The sequence below is a fragment of the Arachis duranensis genome, chromosome 5 (assembly GCF_000817695.3).
Source record: "Arachis duranensis cultivar V14167 chromosome 5, aradu.V14167.gnm2.J7QH, whole genome shotgun sequence".
In the NCBI taxonomy this organism is placed as follows: domain Eukaryota; kingdom Viridiplantae; phylum Streptophyta; class Magnoliopsida; order Fabales; family Fabaceae; genus Arachis; species Arachis duranensis.
This window is the reverse complement of record NC_029776.3, coordinates 82,725,384-82,742,284: the sequence shown is the minus strand read 5'-3', so window position 1 is coordinate 82,742,284 and position 16,901 is coordinate 82,725,384. Positions and strand designations below refer to the sequence as shown.

At 32.6% G+C, this 16,901-nt stretch overlaps 2 protein-coding genes and 1 long non-coding RNA gene across 5 annotated transcripts in view; 2 read left to right on the top strand and 1 right to left on the bottom strand.

Annotated features, from left to right (window-relative positions):
* LOC127747726 (uncharacterized) overlaps nucleotides 1-7,490 on the bottom strand; it is a 42,495-nt gene extending 35,005 nt beyond the window's left edge. Inside the window, exons 1-2 of the long non-coding RNA XR_008009516.1 lie at nucleotides 7,350-7,490; nucleotides 4,155-4,226 (exon numbers count right to left, since the gene is read on the bottom strand). This is a non-coding gene — a long non-coding RNA (uncharacterized LOC127747726). The remainder of the gene's footprint in view (nucleotides 1-4,154; nucleotides 4,227-7,349) is intronic.
* The window catches only part of LOC107489851 (pentatricopeptide repeat-containing protein At3g22470, mitochondrial), a 44,276-nt gene extending 35,285 nt beyond the window's left edge, over nucleotides 1-8,991 (top strand). Inside the window, exons 1-2 of one of the 3 annotated variants that reach the window (XM_052262118.1) lie at nucleotides 3,446-4,038; nucleotides 7,588-8,991. In XM_052262118.1, the coding sequence (XP_052118078.1) occupies nucleotides 3,972-4,038; nucleotides 7,588-8,897 (1,377 nt within the window). In that variant the 5' untranslated portion in view covers nucleotides 3,446-3,971 and the 3' untranslated portion in view covers nucleotides 8,898-8,991. Of the gene's footprint in view, nucleotides 1-3,445; nucleotides 4,039-6,969; nucleotides 7,162-7,587 lie in introns of those variants that run through there. The other 2 variants (XM_052262117.1, XM_052262119.1) reach the window with 2 other exon arrangements.
* On the top strand, nucleotides 4,422-5,797 carry LOC110272393 (pentatricopeptide repeat-containing protein At3g22470, mitochondrial-like). The gene is given in 3 exon segments (XM_052262120.1): nucleotides 4,422-4,967; nucleotides 4,970-5,296; nucleotides 5,299-5,797. Coding segments are annotated over 3 exon segments (1,194 nt in total). The 5' UTR covers nucleotides 4,422-4,564; the 3' UTR covers nucleotides 5,763-5,797.
* Nucleotides 8,992-16,901: the final 7,910 nt, after the last annotated feature.

Here is a 16,901-nt window from a genome sequence, read left to right as displayed (position 1 = left end):
TTTACATTATTTATTTACATATATACTTCACAATCCCACATATTAAACTATTCCATCATTGATCAAATGACCAATATTTCTTTCAGGGTCCTCAAAGAAATCAGATACATCATAATGATTAATGAGTGGTGGAGTTCTCAGCATCATTTGAAACAAAATTTGTTTACTTTCCTTTGTCGTTCTTTTTCAAAGATGCCTGGTAAAGATCGACTAGGTGCCTTGGGGTACGACAGGTACGTGACCAATGGCCCTTTCCACCACAGCGGAAACACTTCTCCTCTGTTGATTTATTATGCCCGATATTCCTTTCTTTATCCCACTTCTGGTGAGATCCTCTCTTTTGAACATAATTCTTTTTCCTTCCATAATTTTTCTTGTTATTAAAAGCTTGCCATTTACCTCTTCTGAGGTAATGATTTGCCGCATTTACTTCAGGAAATGGGGCGGCGCCAGCTGGGCGCGCTTCATGATTTTTCAATAACAACTCATTGTTGCATTCGGCAACAAGAAGGCAAGAAATTAACTCAGAATATTTTTTAAACCCTTTCTCTCGATACTGCTGCTGCAGGAGCACATTCGAGGCATGGAAGGTTGAGAAAGTTTTCTCCAACATATCATGATCAGTGATCTTTTTCCCACATAATTTCATTCGTGAGGTGATTCGAAACATTGCAGAATTATATTTATTTATAGATTTAAAATCTTGTAAACGCAAATGCGTCCATTCATATCGAGCCTGAGGAAGTATTACCGTTTTCTGATGATTATACCTTTCTTCAAGGTCTTTCCAAAGATCTGCAGGATCTTTTAATGTGAGATATTCATTTTTCAATCCTTCGTCAAGATGACGACGGAGAAAAATCATGGCTTTAGCTTTATCCTTCTGGGATGCATTATTTTCAGCCTTAATGGTATCTCCAAGATCCATTGAATTAAGATGGATTTCAGCATCTAATATCCATGATAAATAATTGTTTCCAGATATATCAAGAGCATTGAATTCAAGATGAGAGAGCTTCTATATATATAATAATATTATATGTTGTATTGTGTATATATATACAAAGATAAGAAAAAGTATTAAAAATAAAGAGAGAGAGAATTGCATTTGTTTATTGTTACTATCTCAATATAATAAAGATGGTTAATATTGCTATTAATATTATATGTAAAGAGTAATAGAAAATAGAATTTAAAATACTTATAAAATAAAAGAAGAGAAAGAATTGTAATAGTAATATAAGGAGAAGGGTATTTGATTGCAACATAAAAGGGAATCGATTTCTTATTATTTGGTTGTGTGTAGTAAGAGAAAGAAAATAAGTGCTTTATAGTAAGAGAGAGAGGGAATATATTAGATATATTATTGCTGTGTGTGTTTTTATTAAGAGGCTTGAGCCTCTATTTATAGGTGTACAAGATGACATTTTTCAAACTATAATAAATATAATCATCCTTGATAAACTAAGTTACTTTAGAAATGGGCATCCACATATGATCTTATCACAACAAAAAATTCCTTTAAAATTATATTTTTCGTCTAATTGTACACTTAAATAGTAAATGTTTAAAATGTTATGAAAACCGGATTGGACCGGCCAGAGCCCGGCCGATCGGTTTAATCGTGAATTGAATATTTTTACGATTTGGTTTAACTTATAAAACTGTCAGTTATAAAACCGTCTAGAAACTACTGAACCGACTGAGAACTGATCGGTTGGATTGAACCAGGAGCCAACCGGTTTTCCTAAAACGGTGTTGTTTTGGGTTTTGGATAAAAGAAAAAATGGGAAGCCTTCAGACGTTCAGTGCCTCCTCTCAACTCTCACTTTCTCAAGCAGCTCTCTTCCCCCAAAACAAAAACCCTAGCAGACTAGGAGTAGCCTCCACCGCCGCCGCAACGAGGGAGACACTGCCGTCGTCGTTCTTGAGCTCTCCAACTCTTGTTTATTCCAACTCTTCTCAACTTTCACTCACTCAAACGAAACTCTCTTCTCCCAAAAAGAAACCCTAGTTTACAGTAGCCTCCACCGCCGCGGCAAGGAGGGAGACAGTGTCGCTGTCCGTCGAACCGTCGTCGTTCTTGAGCTCTCCAACCCCTATTCACTCCAATGGCAGCTTCTTTGTCGAGCTTAGCGTTCGTCGTCTGGTCTACCTCTGCTCATCTGCACTTCTGTTGCCGTCCATCGTCGTGCTTGTTGCCTAGTCGCCGTCGTCCATCATGCTTAACCACTTTCTCTCATACTCTACCCAGATTGCTCAAATCAAAGAAGGCAATGGCTTCTCTACTCACTGCTAGTGCTTATTCTTTTTTTGTTTTATTTTTTGTTCAGCAATTATATGGATTATTGAACGATTAATTGATTATTGATTAGCTCTGTTCACTGCTATTGTTCTATTGTGATGTACTATACTATTTTGTGTCTTCTTTGCTGCTGTGCTTTGTTGACTGTGGTGCTGTGTTTTTGTTTTCAATTAAAATTTTTCTTTGAGAACTTAGTTTTTTCATGCTTGATAAATTGTGCCAATTATGTATTTCTTAAAATTGGTATGACTCTGTAGATTCTAAATAGTGTGCTTCATGTTTCTGATTTCGACAATTTAAGTTGTTTATGAAGCATAATTCACTGTTATTGCAAATGATTCAGGACAACTTTTGAGGTGTGTATGAAGCAGATTACTTGCTGTGTTTGGAGTTGTGTATTAATAAAATTGGTTAATTTTTTATTTGGGTCATGTTACAGCTTGTAGTTAAAGAATGTTTAAAGTTCCAATATCCACTAATCAGTTGGCAATGTTAATATTATTAATAATATTATTAGTAATACTAATCACAAAGTGAAAAGAAATTGTAGAATTTGTCACATGGGTTTGGAGAGTGATAGTTCTGAGTTTGATATTCCAATTGAATTGGGTTGTGCTTGTAAAGATGATCTTGCTGCTGCCCACAAAGTATGTGTTGAGACATGGTTCAAGATTAAGGGAAATTTGTTAGTATAAAATCCTATCTTTACTTCATTTTTTTCAATTGCAAAATTTAATTTTTGATATTTTTTAATGTTGAATTTGATTGATTATGTGGATATTTTAGACACCCTTTTGTTTATGATTCATGGAATTGAGAATTGGATTGTTTGGTACTGTCCTATATGTATACTTGTTTTATGTCTTGGTGCTAAGTCTGACAAATATTCTCAATTACTTACCGCTATGGTTTTCTTCTTGAACGGAATTTTATTTTTTCAAAAGAAATCATAGAGGATTAGGGTTGTGAATTATTTAACTGAGTGATGAGTGTAAAGCTGAAGATGATGATGACAAAAGTGCTCGGAAACATGTTTTAAGAGTGTTTTAAAAAAAATTTTGAGTTTGTATTTTGATAAGATCATATGGTAGAAGATATTTTAAGATTTATATTAGACTATAATTATATTTTAGGATGTAAAACTTGTCATGCCATCTTCATTACGCAATATAATAACAAAATGTTCTAAACGAAATAAAACTTTATAGATTGATGTTTTAGTGTAGAAAATAGAAATTGATATTTTCTTGACTAGAGTTAGAAATGGTTCGAAATGATTGCGACTAGAGTCTCTTTTCACTGGTTGATGGAGATTTGGATATCCTAATCCCTCTTAAAAGAAGTGTTATAGACTCTTTTCCTTGCTAGTATTATGAGTACTCTTTGGGTATGGAAAACAAGTTTTATCTTAGAAAGAAATAAGGCTCTTTAAAAAGAGAAAATCCCTAAATTTGTTCGAGTGAAAAAAAAAAAGTTTGAGATCTTTGAAAAAATGCTTATCCGATGGTATTCTCTGATTCATCCCTTCATAAAATTTCAATTCGGATGGTTCAGTCAACAAAGAAGGGAGAACATTTGTTACATGTTTTAGTGCTAACCTAGAATATTGCAATGTGAGTTTTGCGAAACTCTAGGGTGTTCTTCGCACTGCGTTCTTCACTCATCAATGATGTTGCATTCATCAACGGGAGCTTCTCTGCGCTTCTTTTGGCAGCAATCTGAATCTCAATTTGGTACTCTTTCTCATCCCAAACCCTACCTTATTCCCATTACTCTCTCTTATACCACTGATATTGATGTCATCAAGGACAGATCCCATCTCGTAAATTCTATTAGGAATCTCCGGAACCTTGATTCTGCTCTGCATCTGTTTGACAAAATGCTTTCCATGAACCCTTTGCCATGTGTGAATGACTTTAACCTTTTGTTTAGCTCTATTGTTAAGATGAAGCATTACACAGCTGCCATGTCCTTAATCAAACACTTGTTTTCCTTAGGATTCAAATCTGATATCTATACACTCAATATTGTTGTCAATTGTCTGTGCCGTCTGAATCACACTCCCTTTGCCTTCTCTGTGGTAGGGATGATGTTCAAAATCGGCTTGGAGCCCGATGTGGTCACATTTAACACCATTGTTAATGGTCTTTGTATTGAAGGCAATGTGGATTATGCTATTTGGTTTCTTGACCACATGGATTACATGGGATATCCACCCGACGCCACACGATTGGAGCAATTATAAATGGATTGTGCAAGATGGGCGACACCCCTGCTGCCATTGCCTTTCTAAGGAAGACGGAAACAAGAAACTGCAAACCAAGTGTTACTGTTGCCGGTTATACCGCAATTGTGGATAGTATTTGCAAGGATGGGCTGGTATCCGAGGCTTTGAGTCTATTCTCCGAAATGACAACAAAAGGTCTTCAACCCGATACTATCACTTACAATCGCTTGATTCAAGGACTCTGTACTTTCAGCAGATGGCAAGAGGCTGCGTCTTTACTGAGCGAGAGGAAACAAAAAGGAATTATGCCGGATACGCATACTTTTACTATTTTAGTGGATGCTCTTTGTAAAGAGGGAAAGATTTCAAGTGCTAGAGCCATACTTGGTCAAATGGTTCGAATGGGAAAGGAACCTGATGTTGTCACCTATAACTCATGATTGCTGGTTTTTGTTTCCAAAATCAAATGGAGGAGGCCATGAAAGTATTTGATTTGATGGTTCACAAGGGATGCCTACCAGACGTCAACACTTATACTACATTAATCCATGGATGGTGCAAAATCAAAAGGATTAAAAAGGCTATTTATCTCTTGGATGAAATGATCAATAAAGGTTTACATCTGAATGTTGTGACTTGGAATACTCTTATCCATGGATTTTGCAAAGTGGGTAAACCGTTAGCTGCTAAAGACTTGTTTTTTACAATGCACAAATTTGGTCAATATCCTGATCTTTCGAGCTGTGCCATTATTTTGGATGGCCTATTCAAATGTCGTTTGTCTTATCATTATTTAGAGAAATTGAGAAGAATAATTTGGATCTTAATATTGAAATATACAATGTGGTGCTTGATGGGATGTGCCGTGCTGTAAAACTGAATGATGCGTGTGAACTCTTCTCTTGTCTGCCAACAAAAGGCTTGAAACCTGATCAATATACTTATACAATAATGATCCAAGGTCTATGCAGGGAAGGACTTCTGATTGATGCTGAAGAGTTGCTGATTAATATGGAAGAGCATGGCTGCTTGCCAAATAGCTGCACATATAATGTCTTCATTCAAGAATTACTACCACGAAATGCTGTTCTGAAGTCAATAAAATATTTTCAAATTATGAAAGAAAAAGGTTTTGCAGCAGAGGCTAGAACCATAGAGTTGCTTGTAGATTACCTCTCTACGCACAAAGGAGAGAATGCTTTTCAAGAATTTGTGCAGAAAATTGTTTGAATATATCAATATAACCTCTTAATTGTTTCTTTGAATTGAGGATTTGATATTTGTGTAGAAACTGATACTCGCATGCTGCATTTTGTTTTCAAATTGGACCCAGCAGAGCAAGAATCTCCTTCTTGAGAAGGTTATGCAATGTATTATTCTAGGCATGTACTTCGTTTTAAATACGAATATATTAAGGTACAATTTGGAAAACAGTTTAATTAAATTCTTTTTAAAAAAATAGCCTAAACAATAAATGATTATATTAAAAGTAGTTTATAAATAAGTTATTTTGTATTTAGTTTTTTAGTTTTAAAAGTATTTATTTTAAAAGGAATGTGATAAAAAAAATTTTATTATATGAAAAGTCATTTTTTTAACTTTTGTATAAGCATTTAAATAATTTTTTAAAAAATTATAATTTAGTTTTAAAAATTGTACCAAATAAATATTATTACTTTTTATAAATTAAAATTTTAAAAAAGTAACTTTTTTTAAGCTTTTCAAATGGACTTTAAAAAAGATTATTTTTTAAACACATTAAATATATTATGGTACTCTTTGGTTATAGAGAAACAAGTTCATTTTCGATAGAGTTAAGGCTCTTTAAGAAGAGAAAATTCATGAGTTTGCTTTTTATTTAGTCAAGAAGTATCATTTATCTCAAACTTAATTTATTTGAGTAAAGAAAAAAGTTGGGACCTTTGAGAAAATGCTTATCAAATAGTATCCTCCAATTCATCCCTTCATAAAAACTCAATTTGGACGGTTTAGTTTACAAAGAAGGAAAACTGCTTGTGGAAGTATCCTAAGAACCATACTAGAAGATTTACGTATTTTAGTGCCAACTTAGGATATTGATAGGTGACTTGTACATATAAATTAACCTCTCTTAGCCATAATTTAAAATAAAATTATCATATTTTTTACGTTATTTTTCGTGCATCTCTTTATATTTCCATACTGACTCAATTGGTTTAACTCTTTATAAGATTATTTTTTTTGTAATCTTTTTTTTTTTGGACCTTAATCCCCGTTGTTCATAAAAAAATTGTTTATTACTATATGTTATTTTTTGAAGACATTAAAAGGATAAAAAATATAAAAAATTATTTAAAAATTAAGAAAACAATAAAAATAATACGTTAGAAATACAAATTCATAATTTTTATAAACAACAATTAATTAATAGTTAATTTCGGATTTTCAGAAGGTACAACCTTTGCCAAGATTCCTCACCAATAACCGTCACTATCACCGCCGCGATCCCCATCCATATCACCACCTTCATCGCCATGAATTGCATACCCGTCTGGCGACCGTAGCTGCTATGCTCTCTCATCAATGATGTTGCGTTCATCAACAAGAGCTTCTCTACGCTTCTTTCGGCGGCAATCTGAATCTCAATTTGGTACTTTTTCTCATCCCAAACCCTTCCTTTTTCCCATTACTCTCTCTTATACCACTGATATTGATGTCATCAAGGACAGACCCCATCTCGTAGATTCTATTAGAAATCTCCAAAACCTTGATTCTGCTTTGCATCTCTTTCACAAAATGGTTTCCATGAACCCTTTGCCATGCGTGAATGACTTTAACTTTTTGTTTAGCTCTATTGTTAAGATGAAGCATTACACAGCTGCCATTTCGTTAATCAAATACTTGTTCTCCTTACGACTCAAATCTGATATCTATACACTCAATATTGTTGTCAATTGTCTGTGCCGTTTGAATCACACTTCCTTTGCCTTTTCTGTCGTGGGGACGATGTTCAAAATCGGCTTGGAGCCCGATGTGGTCACATTTAACACCATTGTTAATGGTCTTTGTATTGAAGGCAATGTGGATTATGCTATTTTGTTTGTTGACCACATGGATAACATGGGATATCAACCCGACGGCCACACATTTGGAGCAATTATAAATGGATTGTGCAAGATGGGCAACACCCCTGCTGCTATTGCCATTCTGAGGAAGACGGAAACAAGAAAGTGCAAACCAAGTGTTACTGTTGCGGGTTATAACGCAATTGTGGATAGTCTTTGCAAGGATGGGCTGGTATCCGAGGCTTTGAGTTTATTCTCCGAAATGACAACAAAAGGTCTTCAACCCGATACTATCACTTACGATCGCTTGATTCAAGGACTCTGTACTTTCAGCAAATGGCAAGAGGCTGCGTCTTTACTCAGCGAGAGGAAACAAAAAGGAATTATGCCGGATACGCATACTTTTACTATTTTAGTGGATGCTCTTTGTAAAGAGGGAAAGATTTCAAGTGCTAGAGCCATACTTGGTCAAATGGTTCGAATGGGAAAGGAACCTGATGTTGTCACCTATCACTCAATGATTGCTGGTTATTGTTTCCAAAATCAAATGGAGGAGGCCCTGAAAGTATTTGATTTGATGGTTCACAAGGGATGCCAACCAGACGTCAACACTTATACTACATTAATCCATGGATGGTGCAAGATCAAAAGGATTAATAAGGCTATTTATCTCTTGGATGAAATGATCAATAATGGTTTAAATCTGGATGTTGTGACTTGGAATACTCTTATCTATGGATTTTGCAAAGTGGGTAAACGATTAGCGGCTAAAGAATTGTTTTTTACAATGCACAAATTTGGTCAATGTCCTGATGTATTCAGCTGTGCCATTATATTGGATGGCCTATTCAAATGTCATTTGTCTTCTGATGCAATATCATTATTTAGAGAAATGGAGAAGAATAATTTGGATCTTAATATTGTAACTTATAATGTGGTGCTCCGTGGGATGTGCCATGCCCGAAAACTAAATGATGCACTAGAACTCTTCTCTTGTCTGCCAGCAAAAGGCTTGAAACCTGATCAATATACTTATACAATAATGATCCAAGGTCTATGTAGGGAAGGACTTCTGATTGATGCTGAAGAGATGCTTATGAATATGGAAGAGCATGGTTGCTTGCCAGATAGCTGCACATATAACGTCTTCATCCAAGGATTACTACGACGAAATGCTTTTTTGAAGTCAATAAAATATTTTCAGATTATGAAAGACAAAGGTTTTGCAGCAAATGCTACAACCATGGAATTGCTTGTAGATTACCTCTCTACGCACAAAGGAGAGAATGCTTTTCAAGAATTTGTGCAGAAAATTGTTTGAATATATATCAATATAACGTCTTAATTCTTTATTTGAATCGAGGATTTGATGTTTGTGCAGAAACTGATACTTCCATGCTGCTTTTGGTTTTCAAATTGGCCACAGATCAAAATTTTCCTTCTTGAGAAGGTTATGCATTACGTTACTCTAGTCATCTGTTTAGTTATAAGCTTCATTCATATGGAATTTCACGGAACAAGGTAAAACTTTATGATATAATATAGTATTTATTAATATATTTTTAAATTTAGATTAAATAATTCTATTAAAAGATATTATATTAAATAATTTAACAGAAAGTATTTTCATATAATATTTTCAGTTAAAAACATTAAAAACTAAAACCGTAGAAAATATTACAAGAAAATAAATATGTATTTTACAAGGAGTAACAACTTACTTAAACTTTTAAAAATTTAGTTATTTAAGTTAAGGCTAATAATAGGGCATTTGATTCATTTTTAACCAAAATATTCCGAATAAGTTTCGGTATCCTCAAATTTTATGCAGATAAACTTTTTTAAATTTGTATATTATATGTTAAATGTTGATGGTTAAACTATATAATTCGATCAAAGTCCCAAAATTAAAAGTTGCATCGGTTTGGTCAATCAGACATCAAACTACCAAATTTAAAGTGATGAACAAGGAAATTATCAAATTAATAAGTAGCTATAATTTTTGTTTCAATATTTATTTATAAATCCAGAGAATTAAAGTGTTAGACTTGACTATTCAATTGCTAGAAAAAGTAATTCGGCTCTGACTCCTAATAAGGTTGGTGGTGCATAAAGTTTACAAATGTTAGAATCAATTTATATATAATTGGGAATTAGCCATAAACCTTCATATAGTATTAATTTTACTGTCGCTGAAAACGATTTGCTGCAAATAAATTTTTTTTTTATTTCACATTGTGTCCGAATCTGTCACGAAATCTTTAGCTTCTAGAAATTGGTCAAAAATATAAAATGCATGTATTTCAACAAAAACCAAATATATATAATAAAAATGTATCTTAGATAAGTTCAAGCTCAATGTATAATAGACTATAGACATGATATTCTAGATGCCGATGGCCTCGTCTTCTATATTGAGCGGGAATAACTATATACTATAATATATTTCGTTAATTCATAGGAGGTGCAAGATCAAAAGGATTAATAAGGCTATTTATATCTTGGATGAAATGATCAACAAAGGATTAAATCAAAAGGAGATAATGCTTTTCAAGAGAAAATTGTTTGAATATAACTTCTTAGTTCATTATTTGAATTGAGGAAATGATGTTCTAGTGTAGAAACTGATACTTCTATGTTTGCTTTTTTGTTTTTCAAATTAGCCACACCAAAGCAAGAATCTCATTCTTGAGAAGGTTATGCATTGTGTTATGCTAGTCATCTATTTCGTTTTAATTAAGCTTCATCCATGTGGGTTATGATAGGATTAGTATTGGGCTAACCCAATTAGAGAATTATACTATAAATAGGAGTATGATGTAATAATGTAAAATATTCATGATGTAATAAGAAATTCAATTTTTTTTCTTTGGTCTTAATTCTAGGGATTTCTCTCCTATTCTTTCTCAATATTTCTAATTCTCTCTATTCTTGATACAAATTCGTATCAAATGGTGCTTTTATTGAACACCTTGCTAAATTTTCATGGTGATTCACTGGACTCAACTTGGGATCAGATTCAAACTAATTTACAACGTTTGAATTCAAATTATCAAAAACAGACATAGTTACTTAAAGATATTAAAGTAACTTGTGCCAGAATTTGTGCAACCTTGATCGATAATTAACAAATCCAGGATTCATGCCAAATCAGAACCAAATTCATCAGAAGACAATCTAAATTCAAACATTCATGCCATTTTAGAGGCAGATTTTCAACTATTTAGCAACAATTCACTAAATCTGAAAGCAAAAAAGTTATTAATCACAGATCTACAATTACAAAATTTGAATTTTGAATATGAAGATGCAGCATTCGAGAATGTAGAAACAAAAATTTCAGAGTTCAACAACAATGCAGAACACGCAGAGGAGCCAGCAAAATTAGATTTTAATTTTGAATTTCTACCTGAAGAATCAACAGAACTTGCAGCTAAAGTAGAATGTCAACCAACAGAACACGTATTTAAAAACTCAATTCCAGGGATTCCAACCACAGCAGGTTATGGAGCAAGATAAAATTTATGATATAAAAATAAGTTTAATTTTAATATAGTGTAAAATATTTTGTACCGTCATCTAATTATATCTATTTTTTGGATGATTATTATTTTTATAGTTAATAAAAAAAGATGTGATATTATATAATTGAATACACATATAAAATTATTTTACAATGATAAAATATCAAATTTAATTCACATAGATAGAGTATTTGTATATAATATAGTATTAATTAATATATTTTTAAATTAAACTAAATAATTCTATTAAAAATATTATATTAAATAATTTAAAATTACTTTATCTTTTAACACAAGGGAGTATTCTCAGTTATATTGTATTTTTTTTTTTTTGCGTCGAGTAAATTTTAAATTTAGTTTTTAATATTTCTTAAACATAGATTTTTAATTTGGCCAAATTTAATTAGGCATAACAAGTACTTTGTTTTCATTTGTAAAGCAAAGGTAACCGCTAAGAATACATTTTCTTCCCAAGAGCTTTTCAGGAGATAGCTAGATTTTATTGACATTTGTTATTCATATATGCAAAATAAAAAATATCAAAAGTAATATGAACGCAATTAGAAGAAAAATAGAATTGTATTTATATTTGTAACAAACTAACAACTAAAGATTCAAAAATTAAAAGAGTACAATAAGCTATGATAGCAGAATAACTGATTTGTTGATTCAAATATAGTTCAAAGTAAATAAAATGTGTTAACATTAATTAACAATGATTACTTTAAAAAAGGAATACACAATTTTTGAATTTCAAAACCAAACATTTACTAAAAGAAGAATATTATTATAAAGATATTTTTACATGAAAATTACATTATAAATTGTTAGATAATTTAATTAAATATATCAAATTATTTTTTAAAAAAAATCATCGAGCAGTGGATCCTGATTGCCCTTTACTAAATGCTTACAAAATTGTATGACAAGAAACAAAACTGGCACGATAAAAAATTCATTCAAAATTGTATCTTCGTCTAATTCTACACTTAAATAGTAGCAGTTCATCTTGTTCTCTTTCAGCCTTGATACTAATACTTCGTACATAAAACTTATCATGCCATCTTCGTTACGCAATATAATAACAAAATGTTCTAAACGAAATAAAACTTTATAGATTGATATTTTAGTGTAAAAACTGATATTTTCATGCTGCTTTTTGTTTTCAAATTGGCCACAACAAAAATCTCCTTCTTGAGAAAGTTATACAATGTATTATTCTAGTTATCTAATTAGTTTTAAGCTTCATTCATGTGGATTTTTAAAAAATATTTGTATATAATATAATATTTATTAATATATTTTTAAAATTAGATCAAATAATTTAAAATTATTTTATATTTTAACAAAAAAGAGTATTTTGTCTTAAAAAAAAGACACACACAAACACAAAAGAGTGAGTATTCTCATTGACATTATATGTTTTGTGTTTTCCAAGTTTTAATCTAATTTTTAATATTTTTTGAACATAGATTTTTGGTCAAATTCAAATTAGGCATAATAACTGCTTTGTTTTCATTTGTAAAAGAAATAACAGATGTAACCACTTATTATGCTAATGTTGTTTTGTAGTTTTTCTTTTAATTGCAATGTACATTTTCTTTGCAAAGGAACTTTACAGGAAATATTAAAAATATATTGTTGTTCATATATACATAAAAATATAAGAATAATACTAGAAAGAGAAATAAAATTGTATTTGTATTTGTATTTATAACAACTAAAGATTCAAAAATTAAAAGAGTATAAGATATCATCTATATTCTATAGTATCACACAACTAATTTGTTCATTTAAATATACTTTAAAATAAATATAAATATGTTAATAAAGATTACTTTTCAAACACATATTAAGTATATTATAAAATTATGTAATGATTTCACAATTTTTATGCTCCTATAAAAATATAATTGATACGATAAAATAATTATTTAGAATTTTTTTTTGTGACTCTTTAGAATTTAATTTAAATGATAATATTTTAGATTTAAGTAATACTTTTAGTTCATGTCTTTTATGACTGTTCGGTTGTAATTAGGGTTAGAAATGGATCGAATTGAGCCGAATTTTAATTTTGACAAATCTGGCCCAAGTCTAAATCTATTATTTTTCATAGTTTTTTTTTCACGTTTGACGCGCGACAAGCTCACGAATCTATTTGAAAAGCCTATTTTATGAATTAAAATTCAAAACAATACACTTAAAAAATATAAATTGACATTAAATACATTCTAAAATTTATAATTCATATGTACAGAATAATTTATTTATATATTAATCATTAGTCACCTATCATAACCATATTTACAATTCATAAATTTTTTCTTTTAACAAAAAAACTACAACCTTAACTAGTCTTGATTATTATTTTTTTTGTTTTGTTTTGTGTTTAATATAAGTAAAACTAAAAAAAAATTTACAAAAAATATTTTGACGAGTCGACCTAACGAGTATCGTAGATTTTTTTAAAGCTTATGACCAAATATTTTTTTAACTAATAGACTTTTTAAAAAATTTAAAATGAACCTATTTAATAAAATAAATCGAACCAAACCAAATCAAATCAAACCTAAAATGGGATTTTTTTCAGAAATAAAATAAAAAATTCGTAGTTTTCGAACACCATTTTTGAACTTTAATTCCTAAATACAATTTTTTTTGTTTAAAGCAAGTTCGCCGCACCTCCGGCGACGAACTCCCTTCAATTTTTTTGAATCTCACATTTTTAATCCATTTTAATCTATTATCATCATCTCCAAATAGTATATAGATCTACCAACAATATATAGGAGTATACATAAATATGGATTTGGATCCTCTAAAATTTGAGTTTCACTTTAAAAAGTAAAGTGTGATCTTCTATCTTTGAATAATTTCTTTCATATTTATTCTTGGTCCCACCTATGAAATCAATGGTGAGAGATCACACTTTACTCTCTAAAGTAAAATTCAAACTTTAGAGGATCTAAATCCCATAAATACACAGATAACAAGTATGACTTCTTCAAGGATTTTTTTAAGGGAAAAGCTCTGCATACAAGCCATTAGGGCTTGTATGCTTTACAAGTTCATTAAACAATAAAATCAAAATACGCGCTGCTCCACGTACGTTGATTACACGCGCTATATAACATCCCGCGTATATCTAACTACCAAATTTAAAATATTTGTTTTCTTCTTCATTTTCGATATTTTGAGATTTGGTTGTTCTTCTTCTCGCGCGTCTTCCCTCCTTCTTCTCCATCGTTCTTTTCCTCTCCTTTTCTCACTGGTATGTTCTTCGTTTACGTTACCTTTTTCTCTCTCTGCAACTCGAGCTTCGTTTTCTATTCTGATTTGTTGTTTTCTGAAATCAAAGTTTGAACTCGTTTTGAAGATAATGGATCATTCAACCTCAGATTGTCAGCTGAATCCAGGCGAAGTGGATTATGAATTTGAATCTAACGAAGTTCCTGAAGTTTGATTTACATAGGATTCCTTTGAAATAACATGTTAACATGAATCTGTCGATTCAATGTATTAGTTGTGATTAATTACCTGGAATTTATAGCAGACGCTCGGGTGTAGATCAATTCTTCTTTGGGCGTATTTTAGCTAGAAGTGTAGGTGTATCTACACTTTACTGGTTTTTTGTTATTTTAATTGAGTTGTTGTTGTTCAGGTGTATTATATCAGACATGATTGGGTGTGTTTTTAGTTTTTGACATGGTGTATTCTGCAGCCTGTGTATTTACAGTTTATGGCTTTAAAGGTCTTTCTGTAGTTGAGTTGTTGCGTTTCGGGTGTATCATATTAGACATGATTGGGTGTATTTGAATCATATCTATGGGTGTATTCACAGTTCTGACACGGTGTATTGTGCAGCCTCTCTCGATTGTTGATGACGAGCTTGTTCCGAAGGTCGGAATGACCTTTACCACCCATGAAGATGCTGGAAAATTTTACAGGAACTACGCCAAGGCTGCAGGTTTCTCTACAAGAGTTCAGTGCACAAATAGGAAGGGAAACGAGATTAAGAATCAATTGATTACATGTAGCAGAGAGGGAAAATGGAAATCTAAAATATCTCCGACCGAGAAGACCAATCCGACAGCCGGTTTAAACTGTCCTGCAATAATTTATATACACACATTGAAGGATGTCAGTGCTTGGATCATTTCAAAGGTTGTGCTGGATCATTCACACCCCTGCTGTCCAAGCAAAGCAGAGATGCTCAAACAGCACAGGGAACTAAGCATGTCCATTCGTCGTACGATAGAGAATAACGAGGAGGCCGGTATCAGACCAAGCAAAACCTACCAATCATTTGTTGCAGCTGCCCGGGGTCAACGCGAGTTAAATTTTATCGAAAAGGATGTGAGGAATTACATTACCAGGGAAGTGCGGAATGTTTCCGAACAAGAAGATGCAAAGGAATTCGGGAAATATTTCTTAAGAATGAAAGAGAAGAATTCGAATTTCTTTTTTGAGCTCGAAATCGAGGAGGATCAATCGATTAAGCTGGCTTTTTGGGCCGATGCAAGAAGCAGAGCCGCCTTTGAGTATTTCGGAGACGTCATTTCATTCGACACCACCTACAATACAAACAGGTAACAAACTGTCCCTATTTATGATGCTAAATTAATTTATTTTTACGAATCCGCAGCAGAGGTGTATATTGACTGTTTCATTGGGTGTATTCTAAGCATTTGTTGGGGTGTACCTAATGATTTTGTATTCTGGACCATGGTAATTTGTTTCAGGTATAATTTGGTCTGTGGTTCTTTTGTCGGGGTGAATCACCACGGTCAGTCAACACTTCTCGGATGCTCTTTGATGAAGAACAAAGAAATTGAATAATTCAAATGGTTATTTCAATGCTGGCTTCGTTGCATGGGAGGAAACGCTCCGAAAGGGTTTCTCACCGATCAATGCGCATCAATGAAAAGGGCTTTAAAGGCCGGTATGCCAACAACAGTTCACCGCTGGTGTATTTGGCACATCATGAAGAAGATTCCAAGCAAATTAAACGTACAAGGGACATGCCGATATCGAACAAGAAATGAGCCATGTTGTTTGGAACTCTCATAGCAAAGACTCATTCGATAGGAATTGGAACGATTTTCTGCTAAATTTCGGTCTTGCGGACAACAAGTGGCTTTCAGGTAATATGTTTTTAAAATCTGCAGCAGAGGTGTAAATTGTATGTTCTCTCGGGTGTATTTTACAGTCTGTGTTTGGGTGTATTATGCAGATCTGTAAGAAGACCGTCACATATGGGTTCCTATCTATCTGGATCACCACTTCTGGGCAGGGATGAGAAGCACACAAAGGAGCGAGAGCATGCATTCATTTTTTAACAAGTACATCACCCGGAACAGCTCGCTTATTCAGTTCATCAAACAATACGATAATTGCCTCGGAAGCAGGGAGCAAGCAGAGAGAGAATCAGATGCTGCAGATTTTCATACGGTCATACCGTGTGCAACCAAATCCTCCATTGAAGCTCAGTTTTAAGATGCGTACACTCATGCAAAGTTTAGGGAAGTCCAAGCACAATTCAGAGAAAAGGCGAATTGCATCACCAGATTAAAGAATTTCGCTCTAGGCTATTCAATATACGAAGTCGGAGAATAAGTTTCCAGCTTAATATTCAACAAGTTCGCGGTTACCTACGACTCAATTGCAGCCGAGGTAAAATGCCAATGTTTATTATTCGAGTCGAGAGGGATACTGTACCATCACGCACTAAGCGTGTTAAGCTTCGAACAAGTAAGCCAAGTGTCCCCTAGATATATACTGGAACGATGGAGCAAGAA